The 18,674-nt window shown below is 44.8% G+C and overlaps 1 protein-coding gene and 1 long non-coding RNA gene across 18 annotated transcripts in view; one reads left to right on the forward strand and one right to left on the reverse strand.

Annotated features, from left to right (window-relative positions):
- LOC138744504 (catenin alpha-3-like) overlaps positions 1 to 18,674 on the reverse strand; it is a 1,801,283-nt gene that overhangs the window by 1,485,601 nt on the left and 297,008 nt on the right. Inside the window, exon 2 of one of the 16 annotated variants that reach the window (XM_069900809.1) lies at positions 610 to 649. The exons of the other annotated variants lie outside the window; for them this stretch is intronic. Within the exon in view, the coding sequence (XP_069756910.1) occupies positions 610 to 649 (40 nt within the window). The remainder of the gene's footprint in view (positions 1 to 609; positions 650 to 18,674) is intronic. 16 annotated transcript variants of the gene reach the window in all.
- The window catches only part of LOC138744509 (uncharacterized), a 74,682-nt gene that overhangs the window by 11,028 nt on the left and 44,980 nt on the right, over positions 1 to 18,674 (forward strand). The window lies entirely within an intron of this gene.

Genomic DNA, 18,674 nt, shown 5'->3' on the forward strand with positions numbered 1-18,674 from the left:
GGTGGTGATGGAAATGGGAGACGTTCCAAACCTTCAGTCTTGTTATTATTCAGTCTGCTGCAAAGATTAATGAAGAAGCCAGTGCAGTAATTTTCTGGTCAGTCTCAGGGTGGCAGTAGTGAGCAGCATAAATGGCAACAAGGCATTCTTGTGAGAGTTGGTCTTGGTGGCCACCATGTTGTACTGGCGTCACTATCCCCCCTCAGTGCCACTGTTGCCACCACCAACCCCTGCTCAGCGCCTCCACTAAACCCCACTCAGCGCCAGCACTACCCCACTCAGCGCAGCCACTAACACCCCTACCCCGCTCAGTGCCGCCCCTTCCCCCTGACCCTCCCAGCGCTGTTGTATTTGGGAAGGGGGAGTGCTCGGGATATGGCCTAGAGGCCAAGGGGGTGGCAGCCCAAAGAAGTTTGGGAGCCACTGATTTAGGATATCAGTTTCTTTCTTTATTTTTTTAAATTTAGACATAGAGCACGGTAACAGGCCCTTTCAGCCCACGAGCCTATGCCATCCATTACACCCAATTAACCTGTATGCTTTTGGAGGGTGGGAGGAAACCGGAGCCCTCCCCCCATCAGAAACAGGGAGAAAGTACATACTCCTTACAGACAGAACAGGATTCGAGCCCCGATCCCGATCGCTGGCTCTGTAACATCAGAAAGTTTTAAAAATGAATTTAATTAATTAAATCATTTATTTTAAAAGCAATTAAATTTATTATTAATTCTTTATTAAAATGGAGGAAATCAAATACAAATTAAGATGGCCCATCAGAAAATTTCTTCATAAATTGAATCCTTTTATGCATTATCTATCTGAATTGCAAGTGCTTACAGAAAAATATCTGACTGTGCAATGTATGCACTCGAATAATTGGTAATATAACAATGATACTGTCAGCAAAGGTGCGAAGGTGGTCAGAGAGTGGGGGTTCTGGGTGTGTATCTGAGGGTGTATGGGGATATCTATATATATGTGTGCATCGGTTTTTCTGTTAACAAAGGGGGCACAAGGTACTTCTATATAATGTGAACAAAGTTGTTTTGATGCTCATGTTGGGGGGCTGAGCCACTCTGAAAGCAAACTAGGTTATGGTGCTGAGGACTCGCGGTGGGGCAGGGAGCCCTGATGCACCAGGTGTGGTTCCAGCCTTCAGGGCTGACGTTATTTCTGTCCCAGGAGTCGCAAACGTAATTGGGAACTGAGAGAATTGGGAACTCGCACGTCCGAGTTCGATTAAAATTAGTTGGTCTAGCTCACTCACGGCTGCCAGAGTGGTTGGTTCACTGCATCTTCTTGCAACCACAGTGGTGACATTGACGGCCTAAATGGCAATTTTGGACCCCACGATGAATGAGGCTAATGTAAAAAGCGCAGTCTCACTGAAACTGTCCACATTTTGGACCGCACAGCCTGTTGTCTGGTTGAAACAGGCTGAGGCCCAGTTCCATGTCAGTCAGATCATTGCAGATACCACCAAGTATTACTATGCAGTCAGCTCACTCAACCAAGAGACAGCAGGAAGAATTGTCGAGTTCCTGCATCATCCCCCCTGCCGTTGACAGGTACGAGGCCATTAAATTGCTCCTTATCCATACTTTCGAGCTATCCCACCATGAACAGGCAGCACTTATGCTACATATGGTCAGCCTAGGTGACCGAACACCATCCGCCCTCATTAACGGCATGCTGGTGCTTATGGACAATCACAAACCTTGGTTGACAGATTCACAAGATGGCCGGAGGCTGCCATGGTCTTGGACACCTCCATGATGTCCTCCACCAGGGCCCTCATTGCGAACTGGGTAGCTCGTTTCGGTTTACCGGCTGACATAACTTTGGACAAGGGAGCGCAGTTCACATCAGCATTATGGACGGCACTAACCCAGCTCCTCAGCACCCAGTTACATCATACCACGGCTTACTATCCATAGTCAAATGGCCTCATGGAGAGATTCCACTGCCATTTGAAGACAGCCCTAATTGCACACCTCAATGGCCTGAACTGGGTAGACGAGTTGCCTTGGGTGCTACTAGGCATTCACACGGTTCCGAAGGAGGATTTGGTCAGCTTGTGTATGGGGTTCCACTTACTGTGGTAGGCAAGTTCCTGCCAGCAGCTCAAGGACAAGAGGACTCACCTACAGCACTCCTGATCCGCCTACGGGAAAAACCAGCACCTTGGCCCCTATCCCAACCTCACAACACAGTCTAACTGCCTCCTATGTCCTGAAAGAGCTCAAGGTCTGCCTGTATGTTTTTGTGATGAGAAGAATGTACCAAACTCCACTTCAGTAACCATACGTGCATCCATATAAGGTGCTTCAACTCAACAGCAGGACATTGGGGGGCAGGCAAGAAACCTTCACAGCCTACTGCCTTAAGCAGCACATGTTGATGGAGCCAGCGGTGATGGTAGCATGCCCGCAACAGAGGGGTTGCCTGCCTAAACGTACGAACTGTGTACTGTCAGATGGCTCATCACCTCCGAACACCGGTTCTGAGGCGAGGGGGAAGGGGGGATCCTGTGGTGGGCTGATCCACTCTGCAAGTAAACTGGGTTACAAAGCTGAGGACGCACAGGGGACAGAGAGCTCCGACGAACCGGGTATGGTCCAGCACTCAGGGCTAACATCATTTTCATCCCAGGAGTCACAAGCGCCATTGGGAACTGGGAGATAGAAGCATGCACATGAGTTTGATTAAAATCAGTTGGTCTAGCTCCCTCCTAGCTGCCAGTGTGGTTTGTTCCCAGCACCTCCTTGTGACCATACTCAATGGCTGGATCAATGGGACATTCATGATGGAAGCCTTGAGGGAACATCTGCACACACTCCATCAACACTGTGCCTCAAGCATGGATAAAGACCTACAACATCATACTTCAGGTGGACTCCTAAGTACTTTTCATAGCCGAGGAGTGGCTCATGTGAGTCCAAACCAAAAGCGTTGCAGAAGTAGCCAGTTCATCAAGAGGTGTATCCAGCCAGAGAGGAAAAACTAAATCAGAGATACACTGCTTTTCTATCTCAAGTTGAAGTTTAGAGTCATATGTACCAATGTGCAATTATGAGCTTAATTTGCAAGCAGGCCAGTAGAGATCTCATAGAAAATACTACAAGAAAGCATGAAGGTGCAGAATTACAGAGAGACCAGTTGGTACAGGGAAAGGACAACATATTTTTTCAATTTTGGGGTTAATTTTGGAGTCTGTACCATGAAGATGTCTTGAACATGTTTGATGGATTTTGAGCTGCTGATCACAAAATCACCTTAAAAGTTTCCTATCACATATCATTTTTGAGATACAACCTATTTTTTGTGATTTGCTGTCATTTTTTAACCTGCTTTAAGCACACAAAACGACCAAGTGCAGCATGTCATTGAAAATTAATTTACTGCATTCGCACTTGGGCTTCTTCCCCACTAATCTTGGCACAGTCAGTGATGAACACAGTGAAAGGTTTCACCAGGACATCACGACCACGGAAAAGCGGTATCAGGGCAACTGGAATCCATCAATATTGATCGACTATTTTGTTGGATGCTGACACAAGAGGCATCAGATGCTGAGTACAAATGAAAATCAGCGGCAAAACATTTTTAGGTCCAATGAATGTGTCAGCATTATTATGAGATTAAACATGCTAAATTCAATATAAGTTCATTTATTGTTTCTCCAGCTTCCAATGTGATACAGCAAATGTGAAATTATCTTTACATGTTCAGCTTGAAGTTGTCTATCATAATCCCAATTTTGTTTTCAGAATGAAAACCTTTTGGGAAAAAAACTGTTATCTAGTGTAGTGGAAGAAAGACATCATAGGATGACATGTCAAAATACCCTCAGGGTTGCAAGGAAGTAGAGGGGCTGGTGGGATATCTCGGCCATTGCATCGTCGAGCATGGACCAGTGCAAGTCACTGGAGATGTTTACCCCGAGGAACTTCACCACCTGTTCCAGATCATGTGATGCAAGAATGAGTATGTGAGCTCGTACACTATGAGTGTTATGATTGTTGGCCCTCGTTACCTCCTCAGAGTCATTGCTGTTCAACTGCAGGTTCTGCTAGATAGATACAAGCTGCCTCAGAAAACATTGACAAGATTTTGAATGTTTATGCACATCATTATTTTTCAGTCATTGGTGTGACTTAATTGGGAATGAATGCACAATAAAATGTGGCTGACTTGACAGTTCATTCTGCCAGCATCGCCTTGTCTCAAAAGGTCAAGATCGCTGCATCTTGGTTATCTCCAGACCCACAGGCCCCTGCAGGTGAAGGATGGCCAACTCCAGCCTATTCCGCACTCACTCCTCCTGCAGGTAGAGGCCCGTGAAAGAGCGATGCCCTGCTTTGAAGAGATGGTTGGAGAGCAACTGCGGGAGTATGAACGTGAGGGATCAGTCTGACGGCAAAAAACAGCTGAACAGATGGGATTGTGTGGAATTGTACTCATGGAAATGGATTTATTTACTTCAAAGTGAAATGGCAGGAGGAGCAAAATACTCGAGCGACTGCCCCAGGGAAAGCAGAGGAGATTGAAGTAGTGCACACATCAAGATGGAGAGGAATGACGATGTGCCATTAAGCAGCTCCAATCATGAAAGCAGTGCTGCCCCCTCCCCCCACCCCAGCAATGTTTTCTGTGATGGCCGCTTCTTAACCAACTGCTGGGAAAATAATTGCTCTGCAGCTTTCATAGCATTGACATCAAGTAATACACCACTGCAAGAGGTGTCCAGGCCCATTTCAGACTTCTCCAGAGTTCATCAAACTTATTTCTTGTCACGTCTTTAAATGGTTTTCCATGTCTGTAAGGTGCGTGGGTTACTATGATTTTCACATCACAGATGATGTTTCATGAGACATGGTTGCCAGGTGATGAATTCTGTCAGTGGGTGGGTGCGAGACCTTTTCTCTGAAGCCCTCATTTTCTCCCGTGCTGATCATCACCAGACCCTAACTTGGGAGGCAATTTGGCTAGCTGCATTAGAAACCGGCATGGCACTGAATCGAATATTTCTCAGTCCATTGGTTTCATGGGCTATGAAGGACAAGAGGACAGGTTGATAATTCACTGACCATTTTCTTGGCCATTCTTCCACCCTCTCTTCAAGCTGCACCTTCCCAATTAGCACCAGGGATGGTAAACTTTGTCAGCGAAATGTAGGTTTCCTGCTTTGTATACATAATTCCAGTGTATAATCTTAAATATCATTTAATTTTTTAAAAAATTTATACATGCCGCACGGTAACAGGCCCTTTCGGCCCATGAGTCCATGCCACCCAATTAACCAACAACCTCAGTTCATTTTGAACAGTGAGAGAAAACCAGAGCCCCCCGGGGAAAAAAACACACAGACACGTGGAGAACGTACAAATTCCTTACAGGCAGCACAGGATTCGAACCCCGGTCCTGATCGTTGGTGCCGTAACATTGTCGCGCTCCCCAAACCACGTTGCCCCAAATTCATCATTACCTTAATGAATGAATAAAGTTTACTGTCAGATGGAGACAAATAAGTCTTACTACCTGATGCCTCCCAGGTACATGAAACACAACACATAAGAGAAAAGAAAGATAATAAATATAAAATGAAGAGGAAAATAAAGAAATGAATAATAGGCACAGTTGATGGCAGGTGCAGACAGATCTTAGGCAGACTTGAAGTACTGTTCTGGTTAGATAGGGTGGGAAGATTCAATCGAAAAATGCTGGACATCAGCCAACTGCACCACCTGCCTGAGATTAGCAGAGAGAGACAGCACGGACAGGGCAATGGGGGTTTTGTACTGATGCTGTACTTTTACTGCACAGCTTTGAAAATATCTAAAGCATAATACTTTAAAATATCTTGACATTTTTCTCATTTTTATTCTCTTTGGTTCTGTTAGTTCAAACTGTGTTTCTATGTTTCAAAATAGTAACAATATCATATTAACATTGCCACAGGCTAAGGAAAGTGGATTAATATCCATAAAATTATTGACAATTCAGTGACTTAGCGTGGATATGTTCTGTAAACCAATTCCAGGCAGCTTTTTGCATTGATGGTCCAACAACCAAGCATGAAGTACAGACACACATGCATGACAAGGTTTATTAAAGAGGCCCATCATGATTTTTTTCTCTCTCCATTCAACAAAGGGAATGTACTTCAATTTGTAACACTGATTAGTAATAACAAGGGGAGTTTCCCAAGCCTGATAGCTGCTGGAAAGAAACTGGTCTTGAACCTAGAGATACTGGTCTTCAGCTGTTGTCCCTAAGGTAGCAAGGAAAGGAGATGGTAACCAGGGTAACTGGCACTGCACCTCCTCCCTCACCACCATTTGAGGCCCCAAGCAGTCCTTCCAAGTGGAGCAGCATTTTTCACCTGTGAATCTGCAGGGATCGTCTACTGCATCCAGTGCTTCCGTTGCGGTCTCTTCGACATCAGAGAGACTGGGTGCCGACTGGGAGATTGCTTTGTTGAGCACCTCAGCTCTGTACACCATAATAGTGAGACTGTACACCATAATAGTGGGGATCTCCCAATGGCCGCCCATTTCAGTTCCCCATACTGTCTCCTTGCTGACCTGTCCATCCATAGTCTCATGCACTGCCAGGCTAAGACCACCTGCAAATTGGAAGAACAACCTCATCTTTCGACTGGGCATCCTCCAACTGGATAGCATTAATATCAACTACTCTGCCTTTCATTAAACCCTCCCCAACATCCCCCCCACTTCTCACTTCTCACACATGATAAATTCTTACCTCTCCCTTTTTCGTATCCTTTTGTTGGTCTGGATTCCTCCCCCAGTTGTCACTGTTGACTCTGAGACTTTCTGAGATTTCCTGTTTCTGGCTCATTCTGATTATTCCTTGAAGAAGGGCTCAGGCTCGAAACATTGGCAATATATCTTTCTTCTTTATGGACACCGAAAAAATCGACTGAGCTCCTCCAGCATTTCGATGTGTTTTTACTACAATTACAGCATCTGCAGACTTTCGTGTTTCACATCATAACCAGGGTGATCAGAGTCCTTTATGATGCAGGCTGTCATCTTGAGGCCACAACTCGCATAGATGCATTCAGTGGATGGGTAGTCAGAGCCTAATGATACACCTGGCTATGTTTGTTACATGTCTGGAGACTTTTGCATTACTGGGTGGTTGAATTCCCAAATCAGGCTGTAATACAACCTCTCAGTATACTTTCCACAGACATTTGATAGTGTGTTCAATGGCATGTCAAACCTCCTTGGACTTGCTGGAAAGCAAAGGCCTTCTTTATAGTTGCCTCAATATGCTGGCTCCAGGAGAGGGCTTCCAAAACATGGAAAACCAATAACTTTCTACCCCTCGTCAACTTCAGCTCATCAATGCAGAAGGTGCGTGATTCTCTCGGCCTCTCCTTCCCCAAGTCAACAATAATCTCCTTGCCCTTGATGACATTGAGAGCTAAAGTTATGTGTGAACAGTCATTATGGAGTCAATGACACATGAAGGGGCTAGGAATAGCAAAGAAAAAAGTGAATCAAGAGCGATCGAACAATGGGTCATCAATTGCAAAAATAATGTGCTGCCTTAACCACTCTATGGTGTAATATGAAACACTGCTGGAAGAACTCACTAGGTCCAGCAGTATCTGTGGGAGGGAATATGGAGAGGAAGAATTGTTGACATTTCCAGTCAAGACCCTACATCCGAACTGAGAGAGGAGAGGTGAGTTAGCCAGTATAGTACTTTTCCGATTATCTGAAATGCTTGGGTCCAGATGGATTTTTCCGATAACTAAGAAATTGCTTTAAGCAGCCCAGTACCATCAGCAGAATACTTGTATCAGTGGTTAAACAGCAAGAAAAAAACCAACGGAAGGTTTTTCAAGCATGAAATGTTTAATTCTTACTAAAAAAAACAATGCAAGCTCTGCTTACAAAATAATGTAAATGCATAAATTTAAGAAACAAGTTTTTTCCCCAACTTAAAAAAATCACGGATAACTGAGAATTTCAGTTATGTGGAAGCGTACTGTATGAGCAGAGGGGGACAGGTGTGATGGGGTCAGTAGGTGGCAGGTGGAATGAGGAGGGGTGAAGATCAACAGGCAGATGGAGCCACATTGGTGAGGGGGTGGGGGGAAGGGGGGGGAGGTGGACACAGCTGCTGGAGGGTGATAAGCAGAGACAGAAAGGTTACCCGTGCTAGTACCTGATAACTGAGCAAGGTGGTAATAAGAACCATTAGAGAGAGAGGCGAAAGGCAAATGGAGCCAGATTGGAGGGGGGGGGGGGGGGGAGGTGGGAAGGAATACCATCTATATATATATATATGTATTTATATATATATAATTAAAAATTATAAAAAGTATGCAGGTAATATGCAGGAGGAAGGGGAGGGGGATAAAAATGAGTGCTTGGGTGCTGGATGGTCCAAACAGGGTATGGAAAAGAAATTAAAAATGGGAAGACCCGAAATGGATCAATGGATCAGAAGGAAAGGCAGAGAGAGAGAGAGAGAACAAGGAGATAAGGGTCACCTGAAATTGGGCTGTAGGCTGTCCAGGTGGAACACAAGGTGCTGTTCCTCAAGTTGGGTCTCAGCCTGGCAGTGGAGATTGCCGAGGGCGACAGGTCTGTGTGGGAGTGGAAAGGGGAGCTCAGCATGGCCACAGGGTGCAGGTACTTTGCACCTCAATCACCTCATCTGTGCTAAACTGTTTAAGGCTGTTGTATTTTTTTTTTCAGTTCTTTTTAATGTAACATAGGTAACAATACCATCTGTATTATTCTCTAAGATTTGTTAATATTCTATTTTATTCTCATGTAGCTATGTTACATTAATATGATGGAACTAATTAAAAATATTGGAAGAGAAGACCATTGAGAGTGATGGTCAACCTGGTTTGTCTCGAACTGACAACTTATTTTTGATCTTTACAGCGAACAGAAATTTCATCAAATCTTGCTTGATTTGTATTTCTTAAAGCTGCAAACTTTCAAGTTTACCGATGTAATCTTTCTCGCTTATGGCACATCAAAAAGAGGCTTGGACATCAGCAGTCCTTTAATAGATTTGAGTCGGATTCATCAAGTTGCTTCTGAAAGGCCCCAGCTGCCTTTCACATATAATTCACATTAGTACTACATTGAATTAAGGTTATGAATATTAAGTACAGATTATTAAATTATAAAATTAGATTTCTACTGATAATCGGTGGAGATAACCAGTTATTATATTGTCTGAGCCTGTTCTTGTCACATACAATATGGTTGGTGCAGTAGTTTCCGCAAAGCGATCGAGTCCGGGGTTCGAATCCTGCGCTCTCTGTAAGGAATCTGTACATTCTCCCCATGTCTGCGTGGGTTTCCTCCAAGGGCTTCGGTTTCCTCCCACCATTCAAAATATACCAGTTGTAGGTCAATTGGATGCAATTGGGCGGCACAGGCTCGTGGGCCAAAATGGCCTGTTACCGTGCTGTATGTCTAAATTTATTTGAAAAAAAGATAAAAACAACTTATTTCTCCTACCCTGACTCAATTCTATCTTCCTTATTCTGTGCCTCCCCCACGTACATTCATTACACCTCTAACATCCCTCATCACTTTGATGGTTTCCTGCTCCCAGCTCTCTCCCCCATGGCTGTTCAAGCCTCTACATTTTCAGTGCACAATGAGGATAACCTGAGGGCGATTGACTGCTTTCACGACAGGAGGTCCAAGCAGATTGTCTCCACTCTTTCCTTGTATGCTGAAATTTGTTTTCATCAACAACTTCACAATTATCTCCATTGATGACCACTTTAGTGCTGCCTCATGCACCGAAGATGAGCTCAACGGCTTTATCCACTTTGCTCCCAACTTCCACCCCGACTTGATCCATCTCTAGAAACCCTCTCACTTTTCTCGATCTCTCTGTGTCCATCTCAGGAGACAGACTCTTAACAGACATTTTATTTAAACCCACCAACTCCCACAGCTACCTCGTCTACAGCCTGTGCCCTGTTCCATTCCTTTCTCACAACTCCCATTTTATATAAACCCACCAACTCCCACAGCTACCTCGTCTACAGCCTGTGCCCTGTTCCATTCCTTTCTCACAATTCCTCCATGTCCATCGCATCTTTTTGAAGTTTGAAGTCTTCCTCGCGGGAACATTTGAGATGTCATTATTCTTCAAAAGAAAATGTGGCTTCCCCTCTACTCCCGTCATCTCAGCCCTCATCGATTACCAGCACATCTGCCCTGGCCCCCTCTGCCCCTAGACACAACAAGGATGGGATGCCCCTTGTCCTCACCTACCACCCAACCAGCCTCCACACCCAGCACATTACTCTCCACAATTTCCACCATCTACAACGCAATCCCACCACCAGACACATCTTCCCCTCTCCTCCCCTCTCAGGGATTGCTTCCTCCATGAGTCTCTCGTCCACTCTTCCCTTCTACTTGGCTCCTTCCCCTGTGACTTCAAGAAATGCTCTTCCATCATCACCACTCTGGGCCCCAAACAGTCCTTCCAAGTGAAACAGCTCTTCCCTTGTGAATCTGCAGTGGTCATCTACTGCATTCAGTGCTTCCAATGTGGTCCCCTCTCCTTTTTTTGAATATTTTATTCTTTATTTTCCATCAATAAACAAGGAGGTAACATCACTGATTGTTGCAGAATATATCAACATCTCCCCGTAATCTACAATACATGTGGTGTTTCTCCCCCTCCCACACCCACCCCCCTCAAAATAAAGGAGGAAAAAGAGTGAGAGAGAAAGAAAGAGGCTAGATGTGGTGTCGGCACTTCTAGTAAGTGTCCATAGAAGTGGTGAGTCACCCCCTTATATAGTTACTTCCATTAATCCATCTATTGGTAGATCTCTGTAAGTCTTTTTATCAGGGTGTGGCTGCAGCCGTGCTCCCGTGTACAGCAGATCTGGTCGCCATATTTTAACGAAGGTGCTGTGCCGTTTTCTAAGATTATACATATATTTTTTCATGGGAATACATCTGTGAATCTCAGTAGTCTACCTACTGATAAGAAGAGGGGAGGCAGACTTCCAGGTCACCGCAATACATTTTTTTGCTATGGACAAATCAATAAATATGAATTGAATTTGAAATTTAGTTAATGTGTAGCTTATGTCCATGAAGTTCCCCTGCAGCTACAACATTGGAAAAGTTACCTTCATTATTCTGGTTAGTATGTCGGCCAAATCCTGCCAAAATGTGGTACCAGGACCAGATGTGTGATCTCCTCTCCTTTCGCTTCATTCAGCACCTTCGCAATAGTGGAGCCTCCCAGTGGAAATCTATTTCATTTCCCTGCCATTCCCACTCCGACATATCAGTCCTCGTGCACCAACAGAACTGAGACCCCTTGCAAATTTGAGGAACAACGTCTCATCTTCCGTCTGGGCGTCCTTCAACCAAATGGCATTAGCATCAACTTCTCTGATCTCCGTTGCCCCCTCCCCCCACCACTGCTGTCTTCCCCCTTCCCCATCCCTCTGTTTCCTTTCCTCTTGGTCTGGCTCTCTTTCTCTTTAATTTTAACTGCTTCCTCCCACTCTGCATTCACAGAACTATTCACTTCCCCAATCATTTCTCATCTCTCCTCTCCTATTCTCCTATATATCCAATTATCACATTTGTGTCTTTGGCCCATGCCACCTGACCTTTCTTCCCTTCTTCCCCAACCTTTTTATTGAGGTGCCTGTCTGTTCATTCCTCATACCTTGAAGAAGGGTTTAGGCCCAAAACATTGGTTATATATCTTACCTACTAAGGACGCTGCGAGACCTGCTGAGTTCCTCCAGCTATTCTGTGTTTTTACTACAATCATATTGTCGGCAAACTTATCTCTGCTTGCTTCCTTCAAATCTGCAAGACTCCAAGTTATGGATGTCTCCTTGCAGAAAAGTCCTTGTTTCAGTCCCTTTTATTTCTTAATCAGACATTAAAGATCGCATTAGTCGAGATCCTTGTGCAAAATTTGTCAACGTGGTTGACACATCAAGTTGGCAGGGTTAGCACCATGCTGTTACAGAGCCAGTGATCAGGACCAGGGTTCAAATACTGCACTGTGCCATTCCCCACTACTCCACATGTGCCCACACTTCTTCCCTCACCACTATTCGGGGCTCCAAACAGTCCTTCCAAGAAACTCTTCACTTGTGAATTTACAGGGGACATCTACTACATATGGACTCCTCTACATCAGAGAGACTGAACACAGACTGAGAGGTTGCTTTGCTGAGCACCTCGGCTCTGTCCGCTGCAATAATGTGGATCTCCCAGTGGCCATGCATTTCAATACCCCATTGCTGACATCTCTGACCATGGTCGCATGCACTGCCAGACTGAGACCACCAGAAAATTGGAGGAATAACACCTCACCTCCCGAGTGGGCACTCTCCAACCGGGTTGCATTGACTTCATTTATCCCAAATTTTTTCAGAGGTGAAATAATGTGTTTTGGCTTCAAAAATTTTCAGATAAATGAGGATTTCTCATTTTTCTGAAATCCTTAATTATCTGAAAATAAAAAAAATTGGAGACGCACAGACATCTCTTCCAGGCCTCAAAAGAATTCAAATAAATGAGGATTTTGGATACTCTGAGTTATAAACTGTATCTATTATCCATTATATATCTATCTATATACAGGTACACGATCCTTCATCGGGACAACTAAAATCTGGAAAGCTCCAAAATTCGGCAAGTGGGGAGAGAGGTGGCAGCGCGAGTCGGGAGGGCAAGGGGGGGAGACCAACAGGCGAGTCGGACGGCTGAGAGACCGGCAGCGCGAGTCAGATGGCCAGTAGACCAGCAGTGTGAGTCGGGCAGGCAAGGGGGGATTGAGGGAGACAGCAGGGCGACTGGAGGGGGGTGGGGGTGAATACAGCAGCACAATTTGGGTGGGCTTTCCGAAATCCAAAAAAATCCAAAATTTGGAACACACTGTCCCTCAAGGGCTCTGGATAAAGGATTGTGTACCTGTCATATGATATCTGTAGAAAATAGATATAGATATGTACTCTGTGTGTGTGTGTGTGTGTGTGTGTGTGTGTGTGTGTGTGTGTGTGTGTGTGTGTGTGTGTGTGTGTGTGTGTGTGTGTGTGTGTGTATGCAGATAGATAGAGAAAGAGAGATAGTGAAATACTTTATATCTACTGCTATTGCAATGGGTGGTCCAGGATAGGTGGGGAGGGAAGAGCCTAGATGTCATGGAAAGACTGGTCCCTGAGAGAAGCAGAAAGGGTTGGGGAAGATGTGGTCAGAAGTGGGACACATTGAAGTTGACGGAAAGATCAAAAAATGTTTGGCTGGATACAGAAGGTGGCAGGGTGATAAATAAGGACTATGGGAATTCTCTCCTTGTTCATGTCTAAGAAGTGGGGCGAGAGTGGAAATGTGTGTGAGGTGGACAATGTGGCAATGGAATGCTGAGGGGGGGAGGGGAGGGGAGCCATGTTCCTTAAAGATGGAGGATGTTTGAGATGAGCACCAATGTAAGGGCTCAGCAAAAGAACAAATGCATCAGAAGCCGAGTAATTGGGAGTAAAGGATAGCAAATCAGGTTTTCCCAACAAGAACAGAATACAGTGGCTTCAGTGTAATTAGTTTTGATCAAAATAAACCATGCAGTGGCAACAATTAATAAAGATCTTGGTTAGATCCTTCAGTCACAGTTAAGCCCAAGCTCACACCCACTGCACATTTCACTGGGCCTATCGGGGAGGAAATTCCATTGTCCTCAGAAGTCCCAGTGGCTTCTGACTGATTTTTATTTTGTCATCTTTTTACTCAAACATATGTACACATCGGGCTAAAGTTTTCATGAGCTAATGTAACCTGTCAGCTTTTTATAACTGAATTGCCTTTTTCATTGCATTAATGATAGATTGAAGAGAGGCTACATGATGAAAATGTGTTCATCACGAGAACTAAATATTTTTAATCAAACTGTCAATCAAATTCACTGGCACTTTTAAATCCAATTTTAAATAAAAATAAAAACAGAGTAGAATATGCTAATTTTTTATTTAGACATACAGCATGGTAACAGGCCCTTCTGGCCCACAAGCCCATGCCATCTAAATTCCCCAATTAACCTACAACCCCCGTATGTTTTGGGGTGTGGTAGGAAACCAGAGCGCCCAGAGGAAACCCACACAGACATAAGGAAAACATACAAACTCCTTACAGACAGCGCTGGATTCGAATTTAGATCACTGACGCTGTAATAGCATTGCGCTAACTCTTCTGCTACTGAAATCTTTATTGAAAGAAAAAAAATGAATACTCCAAGTGGAAATATGACACAGTGTCAAACTGTCTTGGTGATAGCTGTCCTTCAGTTGCACGTTAACACCATGATTCAGCTAGAACGCATGCATTTGAAGCGTGCAGCAACCCTGCATAAATGGTAACTGTCGGCACAACTACCCATCTGCCTGCCCATTCTATGGTTCTCACAACAGCTCAGCAGTTATCTCAGGTCAGAACACCAAAATTAGGAGTGGAAAAGATTACCTGCATAAATGGTAACTGTCGGCACAACTATCCATCTGCCTGCCCATTCTATGGTTCTCACAACAGCTCAGCAGTTATCTCAGATCAGAACACCAAAAATAGGAGTGGAAAAGATTACCTGCATAAATGGTAACTGTCGGCACAACTATCCATCTGCCTGCCCATTCTATGGTTCTCACAACAGCTCAGCAGTTATCTCAGATCAGAACACCAAAAATAGGAGTGGAAAAGATTACCTGCATAAATGGTAACTGTCGGCACAACTATCCATCTGCCTGCCCATTCTATGGTTCTCACAACAGCTCAGCAGTTATCTCAGATCAGAACACCAAAATTAGGAGTGGAAAAGATTATTCACATAGCATCTCCAGGTTCTCAAGATGCACATAATGAAGGATGGGACTCAAAAGAATAGAAGGGTCTTAAGGACCCTGGATGGCTAAACACATAGAAAGATTATGGTATAGGACACTTGCTCTCATGATCTGGGGCACAATGATCAGCGAGGTGGTAATACAATTATATAACCATTAGTTGGACGCTAGCTGAGCGACTGTTTACTTCCAATTGTTGTACTATAGGAAGAACATGATTTGACAGTGAACATCAAACAGGACAATACCTGGAATGGAGCACTTCAGCTACAATATGGCGTCCTTTAAATTATTTTTTTTAATTTAGACATACATCATGGTAACAGGCCATTTCAGCCCACAAGCCCATGCTGCCCTAATTTACACCGAATTAGCCTACAACCCCCAGTAAGTTTCGAACGGTGGCAGGAAACCGGAGCCCTGGGGGAAAACCCATCCAGACATGGGGTGAAAGTACAAACTCCTGGCAGACTGCGCAGGATTCGAATCCCGGTCCCGGTCGCTGGCGCTGTAAAGATGTTGCGCTAACTATTATGCTAACCATTCTGCCCTTGTCGAGGTTAATAAAATCATGTAGGATGCAGATAAAATGCTCACAATGTTTTCCCTAGGATAGATGATTCTCAGGCCAGACACCATGGGTTTAAGGTGAGAGGGAAGAGATGTTAAAGGAATCTGAGAGGCAACCTTTTCACTCAGAGGACGGTCCATACCTAGAACGAGCTGTCAGAGGAAGCTCCAGATGCGATTATAATTTTAACATTCAAAGGACATTTGGAAGGATCCATAGGTAGAAAGACTTTAAAATGATATGGGACAAATGCAGGCAAATAGGGGCTGTCCACGATGCCAAATTGGTCAGGATGGATTTGGGCAGAAGGGTTAGGGTGGATCTATAAATCTATGACCCTGACTGGACAGAAGATGAGGAAGGATCGCCTGATGGAGGTATACAACCTTATGACTGGTGTAGATCACATTTTCCAGTTTACGTTCATTTGTGACCTTATACCTGGTATGGTGAGAAGGGTTCTTCTGCAAGCCGTCTAATGGGCCAACCCTTTCTTCTTTGGCTTGGCTTCGCGGACGAAGATTTATGGAGGGGGTAAAAAGTCCACGTCAGCTGCAGGCTCGTTTGTGGCTGACAAGTCCGATGCGGGACAGGCAGACACGATTGCAGCGGTTACAGGGGAAAATTGGTTGGTTGGGGTTGGGTGTTGGGTTGTTCCTCCTTTGCCTTTTGTCAGTGAGGTGGGCTCTGCGGTCTTCTTCAAAGGAGGTTGCTGCCCGCCAAACTGTGAGGCGCCAAGATGCACGGTTTGAGGCGTTATCAGCCCACTGGCGGTGGTCAATGTGGCAGGCACCAAGAGATTTCTTTAGGCAGTCCTTGTACCTTTTCTTTGGTGCACCTCTGTCACGGTGGCCAGTGGAGAGCTCGCCATATAACACGATCTTGGGAAGGCGATGGTCCTCCATTCTGGAGACGTGACCCATCCAGCGCAGCTGGATCTTCAGCAGCGTGGACTCGATGCTGTCGACCTCTGCCATCTCGAGTACTTCGACGTTAGGGATGTAAGCGCTCCAATGGATGTTGAGGATGGAGCGGAGACAACGCTGGTGGAAGCGTTCTAGGAGCCAACCCTAACATTAATACAACTATATAAAGTAGTAAAAGAACACAATTACAGACTACAGAGAAACAATGTCAAAAATATCAATTAGTAAAAGCATGACAGTGTAGCAACTGTCGCAGTGAGAAATGAAGAATGAGAAAATGATCAGAAGTAGTCAAGTCAAAGTTCAGTAATAGCCGTTTACTCAAACTGTCACCTGCAACTTTGAAAAACCCTGCATGTTCCAAAATGACATCATCACATTTTGACTTCATGACATTACTCGAAACCTCCCAAGCCAGTTTGATTAAGCCTCTGGTGAGTCTTTATAATAGCACTGTTTATGAGGTTCATTCAAGAGCCCGATAGCTGAAAGTTAAAACAAATAGTCTTTAAGCCTTTTGCTGTGCATTTTCACACTCTTAAGCATTCTCCCGATGAGAAGTGAGGGAAGAGAGTGTGTCAGGGATATAATGAGTCCGTCAGTTTGTTGGCTGTCTTTCCTAGGCATTGGGAGATATAGGTGTCTCCCCATGGAGGGGAGGGGAATCTGTGAGATATTATAAGCTACATTCATTACCTTGTGCAGTTTCTTCTCATTTTGAGCAGAGCTGCACCTGTATTGGACTGTGATGCATCCACCAAGTATGCTTTCAATGGTGCACCTGCAGACGTCGAGGGGTGTGGGGGGTACCTGCCGAACTAACTTTGTCGTCTAAGATAGGGCAGGTGATGAGAAAATTTATCGCTCAGGTAGTAGATACCATCACCATAAGGAGACTTGAGGTTGATCAAAAGCAGGTACACTGTCCAAGGGGTTGTGCTTAACATATAAAATATAGAAGTTAGGAGCAGGAGTAGGTCATTCGACCCTACAAGCCTGCTCCGCCATTCAACAAGATCATGGCTGATCTTAAAGTTCAGTACCCCGTCCCCGCCTTCTCTCCGTAACCTTTAATACCTTTATACTGAAGAAATATATCTAATTCCCTCTTAAATATATTTAATGAACCTGCCTCTACTGCCCTCTGTGGCAATGAATTCCACAGATTCACCACCCTCTGGGTAAAGAAATTCCCCCTCATCTCGGTCCTAAATGGTTTGCCTATTATCCTCAAACCATGGCCACGGATTCTGGATTTTCCCATCATTGGAAACATCCCATCTGCATCCATTCTGTCCAGTCCTCCCAGAATTTTATATGTCTCTATGAGATCCCCTCTCAATCTTCTAAACTCCAGCGAGTACAATCCCAATTTGCGCAATCTTTCCTCATAAGTCATTCCTGCCATTCCAGGTATCAGCCTGGTGAATCGCCTCTGCACTCCCTCCATTGCAAGAACATCCTTCCTTAGATAAGGTGACCAAAACTGCACACAATACTCCAGGTGGGGTTTCACCAAGACCCCGTACAGCTGCAGTAAGGTATCCTTGTTCCTATACTCAAACCCTCTTGATATGAAGGCCAACATACCATTTGCCTTTTTAACCGCCTGCTGTACCTGCATGCTCGCCTTCAGAGACTGGTGTACGAGTACCCCTAGGTCTCTCTGCACTTCCCCATCTCTTAATCTATTGCCATTCAAATAGTAATCTGCCCTCCGGTTTGTATTACCAAAGTGGATAACCTCACATTTATTCACATTGTAGTGCATTTGTCATGTATCTGCCCAGTCCATCAATTTATCCAAATCACACTGGAGCTTCCTGACCCCCTCTTCCGTGCACACAACCCCTCCTAGCTTAGTGTCATCTGCAAATTTGGAGATATTACATCCAATCCCCTCATCCAGATCATTAATGTAAATTGTGAACAGCTGGGGTCCCAGTACAGATCCCTGTGGCACCCCACTGGTCACCGCCTGCCACTCAGAAAACAAGCCATTTATCCCATCTCTCTATCTTCTACCTGCCAGCCAGTTCTCAATCCACATCAATACTTTTCCCCCCAATCCCATGAGCCTTGATTTTGGAAGCCAGTCGTTTATGCGGGACCTTATCGAAGGCCTTTTGGAAGTCCAGGTACATCACATCCACTGGCTCTTCCCCATCTATTTTACCTGTCACCATCTCAAAGAATTCCAATAGATTTGTCAAGCACGATTTACCTTTTGTAAATCCATGTTGACTCCGTCCGATCCCTTCTCTGATAGTCTTATGCTCCG

The sequence above is a fragment of the Narcine bancroftii genome, chromosome 10 (assembly GCF_036971445.1).
Source record: "Narcine bancroftii isolate sNarBan1 chromosome 10, sNarBan1.hap1, whole genome shotgun sequence".
Classification (NCBI taxonomy): Eukaryota; Metazoa; Chordata; class Chondrichthyes; order Torpediniformes; family Narcinidae; genus Narcine; species Narcine bancroftii.